This window comes from Theileria parva, chromosome 1, assembly GCF_000165365.1.
Source record: "Theileria parva strain Muguga chromosome 1, complete sequence, whole genome shotgun sequence".
NCBI lineage: Eukaryota > Apicomplexa > Aconoidasida > Piroplasmida > Theileriidae > Theileria > Theileria parva.
In genome coordinates, this window is record NC_007344.1 from 731,531 (window position 1) to 749,358 (window position 17,828).

At 34.0% G+C, this 17,828-nt stretch overlaps 9 protein-coding genes across 9 annotated transcripts; 5 read left to right on the forward strand and 4 right to left on the reverse strand.

Moving 5' to 3' along the window:
• Positions 1–20: 20 nt before the first annotated feature.
• Positions 21–2,377, reverse strand: ARP6 (Actin family protein). Its single transcript, XM_760790.2, has 5 exons — positions 1,353–2,377; positions 1,158–1,289; positions 758–1,091; positions 516–688; positions 21–431 (listed from the first exon to the last, which is right to left on the reverse strand). The coding sequence occupies exons 1-5, from the start codon at positions 2,229–2,231 to the stop codon at positions 243–245; spliced, it is 1,707 nt and encodes a 568-aa protein (XP_765883.1). The 5' UTR covers positions 2,232–2,377; the 3' UTR covers positions 21–242.
• Positions 2,378–2,418: 41 nt separating this feature from the next.
• TpMuguga_01g00357 (uncharacterized protein) lies at positions 2,419–3,102 on the forward strand. The gene is made up of 3 exons (XM_760791.2): positions 2,419–2,554; positions 2,654–2,890; positions 2,933–3,102. Exons 1-3 carry the CDS (start codon positions 2,471–2,473, stop codon positions 3,065–3,067), a joined length of 456 nt encoding a protein of 151 aa, XP_765884.1. The 5' UTR covers positions 2,419–2,470; the 3' UTR covers positions 3,068–3,102.
• Positions 3,103–3,114: 12 nt separating this feature from the next.
• TpMuguga_01g00358 (WD domain G-beta repeat protein) lies at positions 3,115–5,958 on the reverse strand. Its single transcript, XM_760792.2, has 4 exons — positions 5,579–5,958; positions 4,360–5,490; positions 4,053–4,283; positions 3,115–3,964 (listed from the first exon to the last, which is right to left on the reverse strand). The coding sequence occupies exons 1-4, from the start codon at positions 5,843–5,845 to the stop codon at positions 3,122–3,124; spliced, it is 2,472 nt and encodes an 823-aa protein (XP_765885.1). The 5' UTR covers positions 5,846–5,958; the 3' UTR covers positions 3,115–3,121.
• A 717-nt stretch (positions 5,959–6,675) lies between these two features.
• MPK16 (Protein kinase domain protein) lies at positions 6,676–8,994 on the forward strand. Its single transcript, XM_760793.2, has one exon. The coding sequence runs from the start codon at positions 7,050–7,052 to the stop codon at positions 8,976–8,978; it is 1,929 nt and encodes a 642-aa protein (XP_765886.1). The 5' UTR covers positions 6,676–7,049; the 3' UTR covers positions 8,979–8,994.
• A 143-nt stretch (positions 8,995–9,137) lies between these two features.
• TBC1D2 (Rab-GTPase-TBC domain protein) lies at positions 9,138–10,916 on the reverse strand. Its single transcript, XM_760794.2, has 8 exons — positions 10,376–10,916; positions 10,244–10,336; positions 10,144–10,212; positions 9,910–10,078; positions 9,766–9,880; positions 9,589–9,685; positions 9,474–9,543; positions 9,138–9,440 (listed from the first exon to the last, which is right to left on the reverse strand). The coding sequence occupies exons 1-8, from the start codon at positions 10,633–10,635 to the stop codon at positions 9,156–9,158; spliced, it is 1,158 nt and encodes a 385-aa protein (XP_765887.2). The 5' UTR covers positions 10,636–10,916; the 3' UTR covers positions 9,138–9,155.
• Positions 10,917–10,927: 11 nt separating this feature from the next.
• Positions 10,928–13,061, reverse strand: TpMuguga_01g00362 (RAP domain protein). Its single transcript, XM_061304983.1, has 10 exons — positions 12,620–13,061; positions 12,456–12,588; positions 12,333–12,419; positions 12,157–12,254; positions 11,870–12,117; positions 11,780–11,827; positions 11,673–11,737; positions 11,557–11,639; positions 11,227–11,525; positions 10,928–11,150 (listed from the first exon to the last, which is right to left on the reverse strand). The coding sequence occupies exons 1-10, from the start codon at positions 12,977–12,979 to the stop codon at positions 11,045–11,047; spliced, it is 1,527 nt and encodes a 508-aa protein (XP_061161558.1). The 5' UTR covers positions 12,980–13,061; the 3' UTR covers positions 10,928–11,044.
• Positions 13,060–14,362, forward strand: guaC (IMP dehydrogenase / GMP reductase domain protein). Its single transcript, XM_760797.2, has one exon. It carries the CDS (start codon positions 13,343–13,345, stop codon positions 14,321–14,323), a length of 981 nt encoding a protein of 326 aa, XP_765890.1. The 5' UTR covers positions 13,060–13,342; the 3' UTR covers positions 14,324–14,362.
• Positions 14,363–15,006: 644 nt separating this feature from the next.
• PA2G4 (Metallopeptidase family M24) lies at positions 15,007–16,389 on the forward strand (the record flags this gene model as incomplete). The annotated part of the gene is made up of 5 exons (XM_760798.1): positions 15,007–15,163; positions 15,231–15,322; positions 15,354–15,463; positions 15,532–16,270; positions 16,336–16,389. The coding sequence occupies 5 exons, from the start codon at positions 15,007–15,009 to the stop codon at positions 16,387–16,389; spliced, it is 1,152 nt and encodes a 383-aa protein (XP_765891.1).
• Positions 16,390–16,580: 191 nt separating this feature from the next.
• Positions 16,581–17,826, forward strand: TpMuguga_01g00365 (putative integral membrane protein). Its single transcript, XM_760799.2, has 2 exons — positions 16,581–16,829; positions 16,986–17,826. Exons 1-2 carry the CDS (start codon positions 16,773–16,775, stop codon positions 17,817–17,819), a joined length of 891 nt encoding a protein of 296 aa, XP_765892.1. The 5' UTR covers positions 16,581–16,772; the 3' UTR covers positions 17,820–17,826.
• The last annotated feature ends 2 nt before the right edge of the window (positions 17,827–17,828 follow it).

Consider the following 17,828-nt stretch of genomic DNA (forward strand, 5'->3'; position numbering starts at 1 on the left):
AAATATTAAAGTAATAAAAATTAAAGATGAGAAGATTTACAGTTGAGTGATTAGGGGGTGACATCGTCTGGAATCTTCATCTTATAGATTCCCGAACTAAATCCTGGTTAAGTGAACCCATCTAGTCCCATTCGTGTTCAATTTTACGGAATCTACTCTCGACTCAACTCTCACAGATCCCACGGCACATATTAGAAGGGAAGTGTGTCGAGTAATACAGGACTTAGGAACTCAGTTTATCTTCAGAGAACATAATCCGTTTTGGATTTCGGTTGTTCTTTGATTTTAATAACGCTTGCTCCGTTTTCGAAATACTCAGATCTCGTGATTGCGCTGGAAAGAAACACAGCGTCGTTGTTCGTCCACATCCTCGCCCCGTAAAATGACGCCAACATCGGATCATCTGTAGAGTATAGTCTTATATCCCACTCCTACATGTTCATACACACAATTATTCATATTCTTAAATATAAACACGAAGTTATTTAATTATCTGAAAGATGTGTATTAAGAACCTGAGGTATCATTGGTCTTAGATCTTTGTAAAATCTTTTTATGAATCCACGGAACTTTGTGGTTCCTCCACAAATGAAGATGTTATTGGTAAGAAGCGGCTGTATTGCGGGTGGACACAAAGATATACTTCTGTACGCCAGCTCCACAATCCCGCAATCATTCAGCTTTATATCTATACAAATACGTAAGGTTTAGTTTTGAATAACTGAGTTGAAACTAAGTTATTAGAATAATAAGTTACCTTGGGGGTTAAATATAATTTCAGGTACGCTGAACCGCTCTGCAAACAATTCTACATATTGAGTTTCATCCTCGTCTCTTTCATACTCCTCTCCATTCAATTCATTCAATTCTTTTAAGCCCTCTCTTGCATCATCATTCCCATCCTCGTTGTTTGTATCATTAGGGGTGTTAGAACCGGTATTATTTTCTGAAATTGTACTAGTGGGTTCCAGTTGCTTAATGTCAGTGATTTCTCCTGAAACGAGAGCCTTTATCAAATCTTCATTATTTTCATTTAGTAACGGAGGTTTGGTTTTGCGATAGTTTGTAAAATGCTTAGACATCAAAGTTTTCTAAACAGATTTCACTACTATGCTACTATCACTATTAATATTCTATTTATTCTGAATAATTAATACCGATTTGGATGTGTAAATTGGTAGAATGTACTGGTGTGAGAGTAGATGTGTTCCGTATAGTTTTATTAGTCTCTTTGCCGCCTTTAACTCTAAATCAAAATCCAATGATACATAGCACGATTCTTCTTTCATCTACAAATCAATATTTACATAAACAACGTTTAGCATATATAACAATAGTTAAGTAAACAGTACATGTTGTACTACAAGTTCATTGAATTCCAAATTGACTGATCTTATAGCTGTAATATTTTTGAGGTACGAGTTGCACTGTGAACCTCCTGAATTAGTTCTGAGTGCTGCATTCTGGATTGGTACTCCGTTAACAAACGGCACTGCGTGTGTTGAACCAAATCCACAGTCAACCACTAAACAGCATGACAAATTCATATCCTTAAAGTTGTTTCTTTGATCATGTTCTTGTTTGCTCGTTTGCGAATTATTAGGACTAGAACGGGAAGTTAAAGTGACAGAATCAGGATATGAATACAAAACAGGATCACTTTTAGCTCTTGAGGGGGTAAAGTTTTGATAAAAGTATGCGCTGGCAGTCTGCGATGATAAAAAACAAGCCAAAGGAAAGCCGAAATCCTCAAAAATAATTTCTGCTGAAAGTTGCCTTGACTGTGCTGGACACAAATTAGCCTCAGTTAAACATATTGAGGTTGATTCAGGGATTACTGATAGGTAATTTCCAGGCGAAATAAGTCCGTCTTTCTTAGTAAGGTGAGATCTTCCTATATATTTATCCCAAACCATTCTCTGCCTATCAGGGTCGTAGACCAAACTGTTAATTTGAGGCCTGTTACAGAAATACTCAATCAGTGTGTAACATGAATCCGAGACGAATCCTGAGGATTCCGACACTGAGTGGCTTTGTGATCGATCCTTTTCATCTGAGTTTGCTGAAGAGTGTGTTTCTATGTAATATGAGCTGGCCTTCTTCTTTGGCTGGCCTATACAGTTTGGAATAACATGTGGCGGCTTTCTATTGCCGGCCATTCCAATCTTTACGTAACCTGAACCATTTTCCAAGACTACTCTTGGCAGTGTTGCATAGGCTGAAGAGTCCATTTTTACGAGTTTCTATTGTACATTTGATTTATTAAACAAGTATTCTACAAGAATTTTTATATAAATTACATTACATGTTATTATTGTACATATTGAATTACACTAAAAGTATTTATTTACAAATTAATTTTATGTGTGGAATTTCCAACAATAAATTATAGAATCTGACTATTGTTGATTTCATAGTTGTGGTGTATTAATTAACATGATTGTTTTTAGATTTTTTAATAAATTTTACTATGTCTTATTTTATATCACCTGTTGCTCAGGAAACTATCACTAAGCTTCAATACTTACTTCAAAACACTTTATACACCTACGCCGTACCTTTACACCTTCCATAAGTTATTTACACATTCCACCTACATTTAACATTTATCTAAACTGTTAATTCCAAAAACAAGTCAATTTTTAATTTTTAGGAAATTGTTTCAACTCTTGATCAGGAATCTTCCAAAGAACTCAATGAGGAGCTTTCGAATGTTGGCATAAAATCGCAAGTTAGTGACCCTGACTCGAATGTTACCACTGATAAGAACATGGATTCTAAATCTATAAATATGGAGGAATTTATCGCAGAACGTGTTGAACGTCTTGGGGTTCTGAATGACCAAATCCAGGCACATGTAGATTTATTACCTGACTCTTCAATCACTCGGGTATGTTTTATCACTTATTTCTGTGTAGATTTGCAATTTTAGGAACAAATAGAATCTACAATTTCAATTCTTGACACCGAATGTGTAAAAACTGCCAACGAACTTGAACTTTTATACGCAGAATATGATAAAATTTACAATAAATTAAAGGATGCCATCAATCTTAAACACTCCTAAACACCAATCATGAATATAAATCACCCTGAATTATACAAATATATATATTTGTTTTTATATAATATTATTTACGAGCTGGTTGATGATCTGGTTAGGAGTTGGAATTTGATTTGAGTCGACTAAATTTAACAGGTCTATCCTCTTAATCTTTGCCTTTTCATACTGGAGAATGTTCCTGTTCTTTACCTTATCCTTCACAACTTTAGCGCCTGTATTGGACATAAGTGAGATGATGAACTCGTTCAGGTAATTGTAATTGACTCTGTCTAACTTCTTGAAGTAATAATTGCTAACATCCTTTTGTTCAACAACTTCAAACTTTGTATCACGTTTAAATAATTTCAATACTTCAATGTCATGGTTTAGGAAAATAAGTAAACAATATAGTGGTATTGAGTAGTCTGGTTTAACAAGTTTTACTAGTGATCCTCGAGCCAATGATTTTTCATAAATCAACTCTTTATTACTGTAAACTTGTAAATTGAGTTTACTGTCAGGTGACTTTGTTACTATAACTATAAAATCATCTTTAGGCTTATAAATCACTTTCCTTATGTTTACTGTAGATTCCAATTTTAACAAATTCTCCCTTGCATTAGTCCTGATGTTTAGAATATCAACTTCATTATTTTTATAAACAATTAGACTCTCTATGTTGATCTTCTTAATCCCTCCAAAGTCTGCCTTAATGGTCTTTATTAGCTTCATACCACTTGGGTCGTTTCTATAAATCGACAACAAATTCTCATTGTTTGATATTACTACATTGTTAATAACTTTAAGACCATGTATGGGCAACTCTTTGTATGTTATCACTTGGCTTGTGACCCAATATCCTTCACTTATTCTTGTGTATACATTCAAGTTTCCATCGAGCGACGATGATATAAACTGTCCCTATAATAATTTAGTTAATAAAAGTATCTTAGTATAGAAACAACTTTGTAGATGAATAGCTACCACTAGGAAATAACTAGTGATTCACATTTGAGTTTAGTTGTTTAATTGATGTAACTCTGTCCTGGTGAATATCGTTAATCGTGTTATTGAGTACATATTTATGGTTATTAATATCCATTAGTGTTCTTTTACTTGTAGTTTCACTAGGGCTGGTGAGGGTTTCATTGACGAAAAACTGTAACAGTAACTTAAACGTTTCATTAGTAAGCAGTTGTCTCTTCAGAGCCACCAAAACATACTTGTAGGAGATACACATCTAAAAATTATAATTTTACCAGAAAATGTGAATATAATATAACTACATAATATTTAGGTTAATTGGGAAAGGGTACATTTTCAACTGTATAGTAGAGTCCAAACTTTTGATCTTGCCTTGACACGTAGTTAACGCTGTTTATATTAGCTGTTGAGACCTGCTTGTCATCACAATAATCATACACCTGTATAATGTTATCATTTACTAAACAGATCCTGTGGTTATCAAGCAATTTCAGATAACAGCCACGACTGGTGTTAATGAGTGATGTGACAGAGGCCACAACTACCAATGATACTGGGTCGATGATCATAACATTATTGTTCTCCAACGTTACAGCTATTTGATTCTGAGCACATGTGATGTGGAATATTGGCCCTCCAAGGTTAGTTACAAATTTGCGGTCATTTATCTTCAAGTCCCAAACTACCAAAACGGCCTCCTCTCCTCCTGATAACAGGAGATCTTTATAGAAGCAAAGTGAGTTTACGTTGTGTGAGTGCCAATGGTATTGTGAAATGGAAACGTTTTTAAATAAATTTTTATTACTGGCCTTATTATGATACATGCTCGACAATTTTTTAAAGTTAATTCTACTGTCTGTAAAGGATAACATATTCGTTGTTCCTGAACTCTTCGTGTCATCTATTACTATTATTCGTCCTATCAAATCACCCAAAATCACACTGTTTTCGTTTAATGTTATTGAAGTTATGACATCGTGATGTTCATAAAAATAACATTTGCCGGAACCAGGTTCAAACAGCACAAAATACGTCCTGTTTGTAATTGCCACTCTTGACAAATCACTGTTTGCTGTAACCAAATCTACATTATTACTATCTATTACTAATAATTCAGTATTTTCAAAGTGGTTTTTACTACCAAATTCAACTTTTTTGTCATCATCCTGCTTGTTAATTGGATCTCGGTCCTTAGAAAATACTAACAATTCATAATTCGGTTCAACGTGAAGCAGCTTAATGTGGTTTTTACGATTTATTATTAAACAGACTAGATTTCCATTTCTAACATTAAGTTCATATGTTAAGAGTTTTCTACATTTAATCTTCAGTTTAAGCAAGACGGGTAAAACAGGATCTTCGATCTTTTGAGGTATATTATAGCACAATACCGTACCGTCTGATGATGAGCACAGCAACAATTCGTAGGTATCCTTGTACGTAAAAGACTTACATCCAACCAACTAAATGAGCATTAATATTTTAATCTAATAATATATAAATAAAGTTAAATATATAAGAATTTTATAATATAATGAATTTAAAACTTACCGAATCCGGGTTATTATGAGTTTGAGTTAATTTATTGCCACTTAATGAATCGTATAGAATACATTTTTGGTTATTAATAACACAGATAATGGAATTTCTCAGGAAAATAGGCTTTTCGCCAACAATATAACCTCCAGAGGTATTTGGAATATTATTAAAAAGTGAATAATCTAAATCTTTATGGTCTAATGTTACATCTTTGGGTAAATCAACTTCATGAGTTGAATTTAAAAGTTTAGGAGATTCTATAGTACAATCTGATCCCATTGGTCTTAATATAAATTATTAAGATCAATTAGGATTTATTAAACAAATTGCGATGGATTATCATATATTGCGATAAATTAATATTAATCAACATATTACTAATAATACATAAAGTGATTATTGTAACATCCAGGGTGTAATAATTGGGTAAATCAATATAAAGATTCCTAATATTAATAAATTAATTATTAATTATAAATTCCAAAAATGTAAAGTAAATTTATTTGTCAATATAATTTAGTCTTATAATGTTAATCAAGAACATTTAATTTCAAATATTCCCTTAATGATACCAGTAATCGACCAGTTTCACAGTTTATTAAATTATTAACACATATGAACTAATTTATTTTATTTTAATACTTTAAACAATTTTGTTAGTCTTAGGAATCTTGATATACCTCAATTGAGAGCATTACTTTAATTTATCACAATGTTTGAATTTTCCTTAAAATTTTATAAATTCCTCTATTTTTCAGGTCCAGCTGGTCTAGAAGGAGTTATTAATTATAATTTTATTATTCTACCCAGTAGCACTTCTTTGCAGTAGACACATTGATGAACGAGTGTGGCATGCGGAAATGATTAAGCAATCTTCGATTTGATTCAGCCACATTTCAAGCTTATTTTAATTTATTATATAGAGAATCCGAATGCGTTTAATTCGGAAAATTTTCATTTGAGAATGTAACTTGTATTATATAGAATCGATTACATGCCCTGAATGTGTATATAATAATTTCAAAGTGAATAATTAAACCCAAATTCTTGAGTATTATCTATTATTTCTAAACTTTTTACTAATTTGTAAACTAAATTTTCATCGAGATTTTATGAATAATGTGTAAAAATAAAGTATTGACGATTTAAACTTGAGCAATTTAACATTTTGTTCATTCTCCGTATTTTCCTACTCTAATCTGTATTATTATTGATGTTTAAACTGTAAAATAATTTTAGCTGAAATGTGTAAGCAAACATTCAAATGTGAGCTGTATAATATTTTCAATGGAAATGTAAAGTAGATTTGCCTCCTAAGACTCTTTAGAAATGATTAAAAGGGTTGAAATAATAAATGTTTTTTTCTGGTGAATATATTATTTGAGAGTTGTATGTACTTAAAATAGCACTATATACAACCAATAGGCTATCATCAAACAGTTCAAGGAGCTGAGTAAAATAAAGTATAAAGGGATAAAGAAGTATGAGATCGGATAAGGTAATAAAGAAGAGTGTTCATGACTACGAGAGGAACGACTCCAAGGAAAATAATTTACTTGATAGAGCCAACTCTAGTCTGCTCTCAAAATCCAAATCAAAGTATTTGGAGGCTGAGAACTCGGGGTTTAAGAACTATGTGACAAAGCAGGCTCTTTTACAAAGCAGAATGAGTTCAGTTGAAACTGATGTTCCATCAACTCACTACAGAAGCTTAATTTCTGCACGTAAACCAGAGCCTCAATTCAACGTCTACAACCAACAGGAAAATTCAGTTACAGCATACAATTCATCACAAACCACTAATTTTAACCCTAATCACATCACCAACTATAATAGCTATAACAGCTACAATCCCAACTATAACACCAATTTCACTTCTAACTTCAACAGCAATTACACTAGTAACAACGAAAAGGTACCAGAATCATCAGCTCCTTTAAAAGATAACTACACGGGTGTATCTTCAACTAAATATAAACCACTAAAGAGTTCAACTATTAAGAAGGAAAGGCCATCGATTAAGCCTGCCCAAAGTGATATAAAATGGGATCTTGGGGAACGTTACAAGTTTGTTGATATGGTGGGCTCTGGGTCATACGGCCATGTTTGCAGGGCTTATGACTCACAGCTAAACAAATTTGTGGCAGTTAAAAGGATTCATAAGGTGTTTGATGACTTGATTGACTGTAAAAGAATTTTGAGGGAAATTGCAATTCTTAATAGGCTTGACCACCCAAACGTGGTTAAGATTTTGGACATTCTAGTCCCTGACAATTTGGAGACATTTGACGTTTTGTATGTAGTTCTTGAAATCGCAGCTTCTGATATTAAGCAGTTGGTCAGGTCGCCTGCCTTTTTGAATGAAAACCACATTAGGCTTTTGGTGTTTAATTTGCTTTCTGGCGTTCACTACCTTCACTCTGTCGGCATATACCACAGGGACTTAAAACCTGCTAATTGCCTTATTAACAGAGATTGCAGTGTAAAAATCTGTGACTTTGGACTTGCTAGAACTACTACTTTCCCTGAGGAGTTCATGGACTCCACTTCTTATTCTGGAAGGCAGGCTGAAGTTTCATACTCCAGCAGGCCTGTTGAAAGTATTAGCACTAGTTATTCAACATCAAGATCGTTGCCTGATTACGCCTGTGGCCTTGGTTCTTCTGAAAAACTTATTTCAGACACTGCATCTGGGAACGCTACATTGAATCCATACACCAACACGGTCACTGTTAAGGGTCCGATGAGACAGATTTACAGGAGACAGCTTACTGGTCATGTTGTAACTAGGTGGTACAGAGCTCCAGAACTGATTTTACTTCAAGAAAATTACTCTTTTGCTGTTGACATTTGGTCTGTTGGTTGTATTTTTGCTGAACTTTTAAACATGATGAAGGTGAATGTTAGTGATCCTTGTGACAGATCTCCTTTGTTTCCTGGAAGTTCATGTTTCCCTCTATCACCTGATAACAAGAATGCTAACCCAAGAACCACTCGTGAAAATGATCAGCTTAACCTAATCTTTAATGTTCTCGGCACTCCGTCTGAAGAGGATATTAACTGCATTCAGAAGGCTGACGTTCGTCGTTATGTTAAATTTTTTGCCAAACGCAGTTTCCAGGATCTGAGGACTAAATTCAAGGGTGCTTCTCTAGAATCTATTGATTTGCTCAAAAAGATGCTAACTTTTAACCCCGACAAGCGTATTTCTGTTTTCGATGCTCTCAATCATCCCTACTTCAAGTCTATCAGCAAGCCTAGGAACAACTTTGATTCTATTCCCAAAGTTACTCTTCCCTTTAATGACTGGGTTAACATGTCTGAAAGTCAGCTTCGATATTCTTTTTTGCGTGAAATTCAAAGATATCACAAGGACTTTAAGATCCCTGTAAAGATAATATATCGCTCATGACATCGCACTCATAAACTAATATACTATACTATATATACAAAGGATAGTGTAATATATATTAATCAGATGATAATGTATTATGTATTCAAGAAATACTCTACCATATGTACAAAAACTATATACTGTACTATAAATCCAACGTATAATGTATAATGATAATGTATTTCAAATAATATATTATTCAACAGGTGATACGGACTCTAGTTGGTGATCAGCTATTAGCCTATACTGGTGTATCTCCTTTCTGCTAAAGGAGGACAGTTGGTAGAATGCAATCTTTAAAAACTCGTCGTGCTGTAAAACGCTTTTACTCATTTTCTTGCAGTAAAGTAGCAGGTCACGGTCTGAATCCAGAGATAGTATCTTTTGCTCGTTTAGCTTAAAAAGTGAAAATGCCACCCTGAACAACACCTTGTCACCTTCTAGAAAGAGTGAATCCCAGACTCTGAACACTGTATTGGTCTAAAATCAAATTCAGAAAATACTGGAACCTACCGGCAACGATATTGCAAATAGACATAAAAACCATTCTGCACAAATCCACATCAAATCAATATTATTCCTCCTAATAAAAAATCAGTTATACTCCATTAATAACTACTCTAATTACCTTAAGTGATTATGTAGCTTTCGCATTCTCTTTCTTAGTATAAAGTCCAACACCATCACATCTCTTTTCAAATCTAACATTCCGTCCTTATAATATCCTAATCCGAAATTGACATGAATATCAATGTAACACAGCCATATACAATAGTTTAGTTTATCTGATATCTTCTATTAATACCTGTAAGGTCAAATCCTTTTTCGTGTATGCGACTGTTTACAATTTGTACTAGTGACCAAAAAGCCTCCTCTTCATTCATAAATATCAGCAATGTTGCGGTTAAGTAGTTTAAGCTCTAAAAGAATTAAAACTTGGAGAAAGTACCTGGCAATAACTTATTGATGGCATGTAGTTAGCAAATGCACACAGAACATTTCTCAACATCATTGTTCCAAACGAGTTAACCTTGTAGTCTCTGTGGTGAGGAAACGTTCTGTTAATGTCCATATCTATCTGGTCTGATATGTCCTTTGAGAGTGGCGAATCGACCATCCTGTATCAATCATTATTTCTGCATAATCGAATTATAACTATGCTATTAATTATTTATATTTTAACTTTTGATATAGTCCTGGGTTAGAGCTTTCCAGGGTGTCTGCTCCCAGCATTTTCCTCCACAATAGCGATCTAAAATAATAAATTTACTTTATTTTAGTACCTTAAATGATCTGGTATTCCCTTTCTAACAAGAATTTTAAATTCATCTGATGTTACGTCATAAAATCCGTCATTTAATGGTATACTTTCCCATCTAAAAATACATACACTCAATCAATTATAAATGCCATACCTTTTGAGGCGGCGCTCCTTTTTCACTTCAAATTCCTTTTCATATGCTTCAATTCCTGAAGCAAACTGATTATCATCTAATGCGAAGCCATAGCTGTCATATTTCGACTTGAGAGGCCCGAAGTTATCATCGAGAAACGGAATGTTAAAAGAATTCCTGTTTTTTAACCGCTTTGACAGGCTAAATAGGTGATAACTTGCTCTCTTAAATAATGGCTTCTTTGGTCTTTCAACTCCATGATATTCCATGGTAAAATTCATAAATTTTTAAAATTTGTGAAACTGTAAATTAGACTCCGGGTGTTAAAATGGAATTAACTATTTATATTACAAATATCAAACATAATTTAAATTTTTAAAAAAATAATCCTGTGTTAAAATACAAATTCTCTGGTAAGCGATGAAAAAATATTATTGAAATTCCAAATAGAAGAATCCACTTAAAAATATTTTAGGATTCAAAATTAACATATTAAAAGTATCCAAAAAATTTGAAATGAAAATAATAGACTTTGGATAATTTAAAATACATTAGATTATAAGTTTTATAACTTTGTGGATTCCAACACTCCAAGCAGAGGCAGTGCCAACCATATACAAAATAAACTATTGTTTCATATCAAACTTTTAAAAAATATTAAAACAGTTGTGGAATCTTTTCTTAAAGATTTCAAGGGTTAAAATGGTCATAATGTGATATATGTAGGCGATCCCTGTCTCCGTAGTTCCACCAAATATAAGGGAGACTCCATCCAGAATACTTCGAGTCATATTCTCTAATACACGAATTATTAACTTATTCACATTTTTTACACATATATAGTCTAATTACTATAGTAACTAGATCAATACCTCCTATCTTTTAGTGCATAATATCTCGCCATTCTAAGGAATGTAAATCTTGTTCGTTTGCACTTCATTCTTCCCCATTGGTAGTAGTTGATAATAGAAACCTTGTATCCAAACGCCTTTATCAATTTTGTCAGCAGTTTACTGTTCGCCGTCATGTTAAACGTTGTTGCGTAGAACCTGTGGTATGAATTACACAGCCATACCAAGTTCTGGTCAGACTCCAAAATATCCAACAAAACTCCGTTTTTATACACATTGGTCTCACACCTGATCCTCATCCTCCTCAAATGTTCTGACACCTGATAAAATCGATATTTATATTTAGTTTACTTTGTCTGTGAATATTGAACTCTTAAATCTCTTTGTCTCATTATATTTCAACAGTATTTCCATTATCCTTGCCCTAGCTCTTTCTACACAACATTGTAAGTTAATTAAACATGTACCAGGAAGTGAATTGTATAAATCTTTGTGTAAACACTTCATATAAGATACGGCAACAGTAAAAGTCCTATAATCAATATAAAACACCAGAAAATGAATAAAACGGTACCTAAGTGAGTTCAAGCTCAGGGTTTCTTCATTTTCCAGCCTTGAAATTCTATAAATAATCTTATTAAATAGTTTATTGAGGTAAAAATACGTTGATAATGCCGATAAAACAAGTTTCAAGTCATCAGCAGTTGGTCTTTCAAGCAAGAGATTAGAGTATGCTACTGTTATTAAACTTTCAACCTTCAATTTTGGATCGAAATTATTAATGGTTTCACCTGTCTTAACGAACTTCGACTCAAGCTTTGATTTTATATCTGGAGAAAGATACTCCAAGTTTGCCAGACTTGAGTATAATGATACTGCAGAACTAGGATCCAAATCACCTAAATCTTGTTCCTAACAATATATATAAGCTAAATTAAATGTATTAATTACCAATAATCTGTTATAAATGGATTTAACAATTTCAGGCTCGTTATATCTCTGAATAGAAAAAGATAAAAGTACCAAAACAATCTCATCCCAGTCAAGTTCTATAAAATCATTACTATTTTATAATAGTATTGTTTAAACATATGGAGAAACTACTATTAACTTAAAAATAAAAATACTTTGAATATGCTTTGAATAGTATTTAGAAATAGTGAGAAATAATGGATCGTATAAAATCTTCAGTTTATTATATATTTTACAAATCTCTATAAAAAGATAAAATGTGAAAGGAATAAAAATACCAAGAACTTTTTTCTTGTGTTGAAATAATTCAGTTTCTGTTGATTTTTCCAATAGTTTACAGAGTAATTTATTTAGATTGACTGAAAGTGGCGAAATCAAATCCAACTCAGTCACGCCAAGCTTGTCACAGAGCTAAAAAGTTATGATTAATAAACCAAAAAACCTCTAAAATTGTTAAATATGAGTCAATATTTAGTTTTTTTTCTTTTAATGAGTTTTTATTATTAGTGATATGTGTGCCAGTTGTTTGTGTGTTTTCATCAGATTTTTCGAGGGTGAATATTTGATTAAAAACTTTAGTATCGTAATTCGAAGAGATAAAACTCCTCAAAATGTTTGTAATACGAGTGGAATCCACTGAAGAACTGAGATTTTCGGAAACATTTGTAGTCGTATCGTGGTAGAATATAACATTACAAGTGTGTATAGAAGATTTCAACGGATTCCAAAAATTAATATAGAAAATTCTCTCATTTTTAAGTATATAACGATTAAAAAAATCTTTTCCTAAATTTATTAACATTTAAATTAATAGTATCTCATCTACACAACACTATAATAACTAAGAATATCAGGTTTATTATACACCGATTATAGTACTATAATTCGATAAATAGAGTAAATTTAAAAAGTAAGAAGAATGATAGTGTATAATGGAATATAGTGAATATACTGTTAAAGTAAAGATGTACTATTATAGAAACCAATTTTGAAGTTTCGGTTGAAAACTCAAAGAATAATGTTTATAATCAATAAATCAGGAAAATTATTGAAAACTGGTTTACATAATGATTATTTCCAGGCCTGATTATATTAAGTTATATGGGGAATCATCAACTGGTAGAAAGACAGTGTAAACAATTAGCATATTGATATAAACAGCAAGATGCAGGTCACTTATGACTTTGACGATATGATGTTACTTCCTCGGGAATGTACAGTACTAAGTCGGGCAGATTGTGACGTTTCAGCAAAGCTGGGGAAATTTACCTTCAAAATTCCCTTAATGGCCTCAAATATGCCCACGATAATGAACGAGACGATCGCAATTGAGCTTGCGAAGAGGAATTACTTCTATGTGATGCACAGGTTTGGGATTAACACCTTTGAGTTCGCCCATAAAATGCGCAGCTTGGGACTCTATGTATCAATTGCAGTTGGTGTCAAGGAGGAGTCTTACAAAGTTGTTAGCGACCTTAAGGAGAGTAATTTAGTCCCTGAATTTATCACCATCGACATTTCCCACGGACATAACCCTAGGGTTAAGGGTATGATCGAACACATCCGTGCCAATTTCGGCAATGAAACGTTCGTCATCGCCGGGAACGTCACAACCCCTCAGGGTATTAAGGATATGGAGGACTGGGGTGCCGATGCCATTAAGGTAGGCTTGGGTCCCGGGCATGCCTGCACAACTTCTCCCAGAACCGGGTTCGGATCTAGGGGCTGGCAACTTTCTGCTGTGGCTGAATGTGCAAAATATGCCACTAGGGCTGTAGTAATTTGCGACGGAGGCGTATCAAAATCAGGCGATATCGCAAAGGCTATCCATATGGGAGCCGACTGGATAATGTCCGGGTACCTCTTCTCAGGGACCATTGAAGCCCCTGGTGAAGTCGTTGTTAAGGACGGAGTTAAATACAAGCCCTACTACGGGAGCTCGAGCGTAGTTGCCAAGAAGGTTAACCACAGAATCGAGGGTCTAGAGCTTCTCGTCCCTTGCGAAAATTCACTTTTCGAGAGACTCAGAGAAATCGAGGAGGATTTGCAGTCGTCAGTTTCATTTGCAGGCGGTAACAAACTCAAAGATCTCAGAAATGTCGACCATGTTCTCATCAACTCCCGCCCCCAAAATCCTCATAATTAAGAAATTATGAATTTAAACAGTTGTAATCTTTCCTTTTTATTTATTTTTGTTATATATTACCTTGATATGTTATTCTTTAATTATTTGAAAAGTTCTGTGTTAAACGTTACACATAACATTATTTTTCATAAATTCATGGGTTAAAAGGTAGTATTTATCTCAGATAAATAGTATACAAATTGATTGTCTAGAATGCAAATTTTAGCAGGGAAAATCAGGTAAATTACATTGGAAGGAAATAATTTATCATAATAAATCAGTAAGAAAAGTAAAGAATTTTTTTTAATTAAATATTTAGGTGAAATAAGTTTAAAAGAATTGAAAATATATGGTTAGTGTGGAATTAAATGAAAATTGTTCATAGTCTATGATACAGTTGTTATCATACTGTTTTTTGGTATAATGTAGGGTGTGGATTCTATATTCTAACCATAATACCATTGACCTAGTTTAATCGCTTTTTTATTAAATTTAATGTACATCGGGATTTTATTTAATTCGGTTAATTTTACCTCGTCCGATTAACTTTTAGAATTTTAAACTATTATCACGGATCATACTTTAAATTAACACAGATTCTATTTAATCATCTTGTTCAGCTTATTTGCAGTATTTTTCAACCGATTTTCGTTTAATTTACTAAAATATTTAAATAAAGAAGTGTATGAACTGTTTATTTGAAGATGTCGACGGAACCAGTTGAAACCGAGCTTAACAATAAGCACGAATCACATTTGGATGAAAATGATTTGTCAAATTCAGACATTGTCACCAAATATCGCACTGCCTCAAATATAGCTAACGCTGCTCTAAAGAATGTTCTAGCAGCTGTTAAGCCAGGTATAATTCTCTTCATAGTTATTTACACCTCTTATATTAACAAAAATCTTTATCTACAACTGATTAGGAGTGTCTGTGAAATCTTTGTGTGAAGTGGGAGATGCCACTATGTTGGAGGAGACCAACAAGTTGTACAATAAGAAGGAACATGGCAGAAAGGTATTTTCAACAGTTTCCAAATATTGATTAGGTTGATAAAGGAGTTGCATTTCCCACTTGTGTTTCAGTTAACGAGTTAATTGACTACTTTTCACCCATGGACGACTCACTAACCGTCAAGGAGGGTGATGTTGTTAAAGTGTAAGTTCATTTCATAGATACAATAAATCGGATTTAACTAGTTGTACAATTGTTTAATAATATTGTAGCACTTTGGGGTGTCATATTGATGGTTATGTTGGACTGGTTTCACATACTGTTTATGTTGGTGAAACAGTCAAGGGGAGGGCTGCCGATGTCCTTAAGGCGGCTTGGTTGTGCTGCGAGGCAGCACTTAGGAAGCTTAAGACCGGTGTTTCAAGCCACGAAGTGTCAAAGGTGATAGAAAAGGTTGCCGCTGAGTTTAACTGTACTCCCCTGATTGGCTTTTACAGCCACGAGCTTAAGAGGCACGTGGTGGAAGGAGCTAGGTACTTTTCAGGAAGCACCAAGCTTGAGGATAAGACTGAGCCCATAACATTCGGGACTAAGGAAGCCTACTCCTTGAACGTAGTGTTGACTACGGGAGACCACAAGCCTAAAACCACGGAACTTCCCACTACTGTGTACAGAACTGACGTCCAGAACAGGTATACACTCAAAACTTCACTGGGAAGGTCCTTCATGTCCCAAGTCAACTCCAAGTTCCCTGCCTTCCCCTTCCACCTCAAGTCATTTGAGGATGAAAGGGCACTCAAGGTAGGACTTCAGGAGTCACTGAGGCATAACCTCCTGAAGCCATACTTTGTAACCTCCGTTAAGCCCGGAGATGTTGTGGCTCACTTCAGGTTCACAGTACTCTTGTTACCAACCGGAACTAAGAAGATTTCCGGCCTACCCTTCGAACAACTTGATAAGTGCAACTCAGAACTTTCAGTTAAGGATCAAGACCTACTCACGCTCCTATCAGTACCTTATTATCCCATTTATCCTTAGATTACTGTTAATTAGTGGTTTAATAATGAATGTAACAGGCTCCGGTGAATCCTAAGAAGAAAAAGGCAACTAAGGAGGAGGAATCATCTTGATTCAATTTAACGATTTTAGTCACTATAATGTTGTCATTCTAGAAACATTATATTCTATTAATATTATTATGTTAAATTATTAAAATAATAATAAAATGACAGACAAATGAACGAGATTGGGTCCTTTTGGTTTATAATGTCAAATATTTAAACCTTGTTGGGTGCTGATGTGTAAGTGCCAAGTGTCATAACGTAAGTGAAATCGTCATGTTCCTCAACATCGAGTTCCTAAGAGTATGTTTTTTGTGTTTTTTGTCAGTAATTTACCTGGTACAAAGATAATTCTATCTAAAAAGTGATTTATAAATGAAAATTACGTAACTCTGACCGAAACCAATTTAAACATTTACACATTTATCCCAAATTGATAAATGTTATTCTAAATGAGTCTGAATAACTCTAGACCTGGAATTAACACCCAAACTCATCATATCTCACAAGTAACTTATTTTATCCCTTTTTTACTAACGTTAATTATTAATTAACAGTTAGTTTTTTCTAAATAACAGTATTTTTTATTTAATCAGGTAAATATTACTAAAATAATAGTATCTTAACTATATTTTTGTCAATGTGTAAGATAATGATAAAATTAGGGAAGGAGTGTAAGGGTAAGTGAGCCAAGTGAGCGAGTAACAAATAGAAGAATGGCAACTCAAGTTATTGAAATGAACAGTCGAGGTTATCCCACGGATAGGGTTAATTTTGAATCAGGAGAGACTACTCATACCTCAGTGGAACCAGTTGATCTTAACAGTAACCGAACAACCTTATCGCCCAGAAGTTATGACCCTGAAAATAACTCAGTGACTGTTAGGGAGTCAGACTTCATCCAGCAGCTCAATTTACACCGTATGACCCAATTACAAGCCGGAAACAGAGTTCAAAACTCTAGAGTTTGGAGTAAACTTGGGATAAAACACCCTAGAGTCTATGGAAAACTTTTCAGAATCTTGGCCTTACTTCTGTTGTTTATACTCATAGGAACTGCCACTTACTGGCTACTCGTTTTGGTGGTGGAGTTAACTGATAAAAAACTATCACCCAGTTTGATTACTTCTAACAAAAAATCTAAAAATTACGGAGGAAATAATGGCTTAACAGGAGTGAATAATCAGACTGAGTTGAATGCCGTGGAATTAATGAATGTGATTGAGGAGCTTAGGAAAGAAATCCAAAAGTTGAAGGAGGTGTCGTATAAGAATTCTCTGGCCATAAACGGTTTATCCAATGGTGAGTACAAGGTGCCGGGATCTGAGGAGAGCCTTGAGTCAGCAAAACGTACCAAGTTCGGAAAGGGATCAGCCGCCGTTAACATGAACTCTTATGGACACAGGCAAGATATGAAGTTTGCCAAGAAAAGGGATGAAGACTCTGAATTCGTACCAGACATTATAGAATACCAGGCAAACATATCACAACAATCTTGAAATCTATCA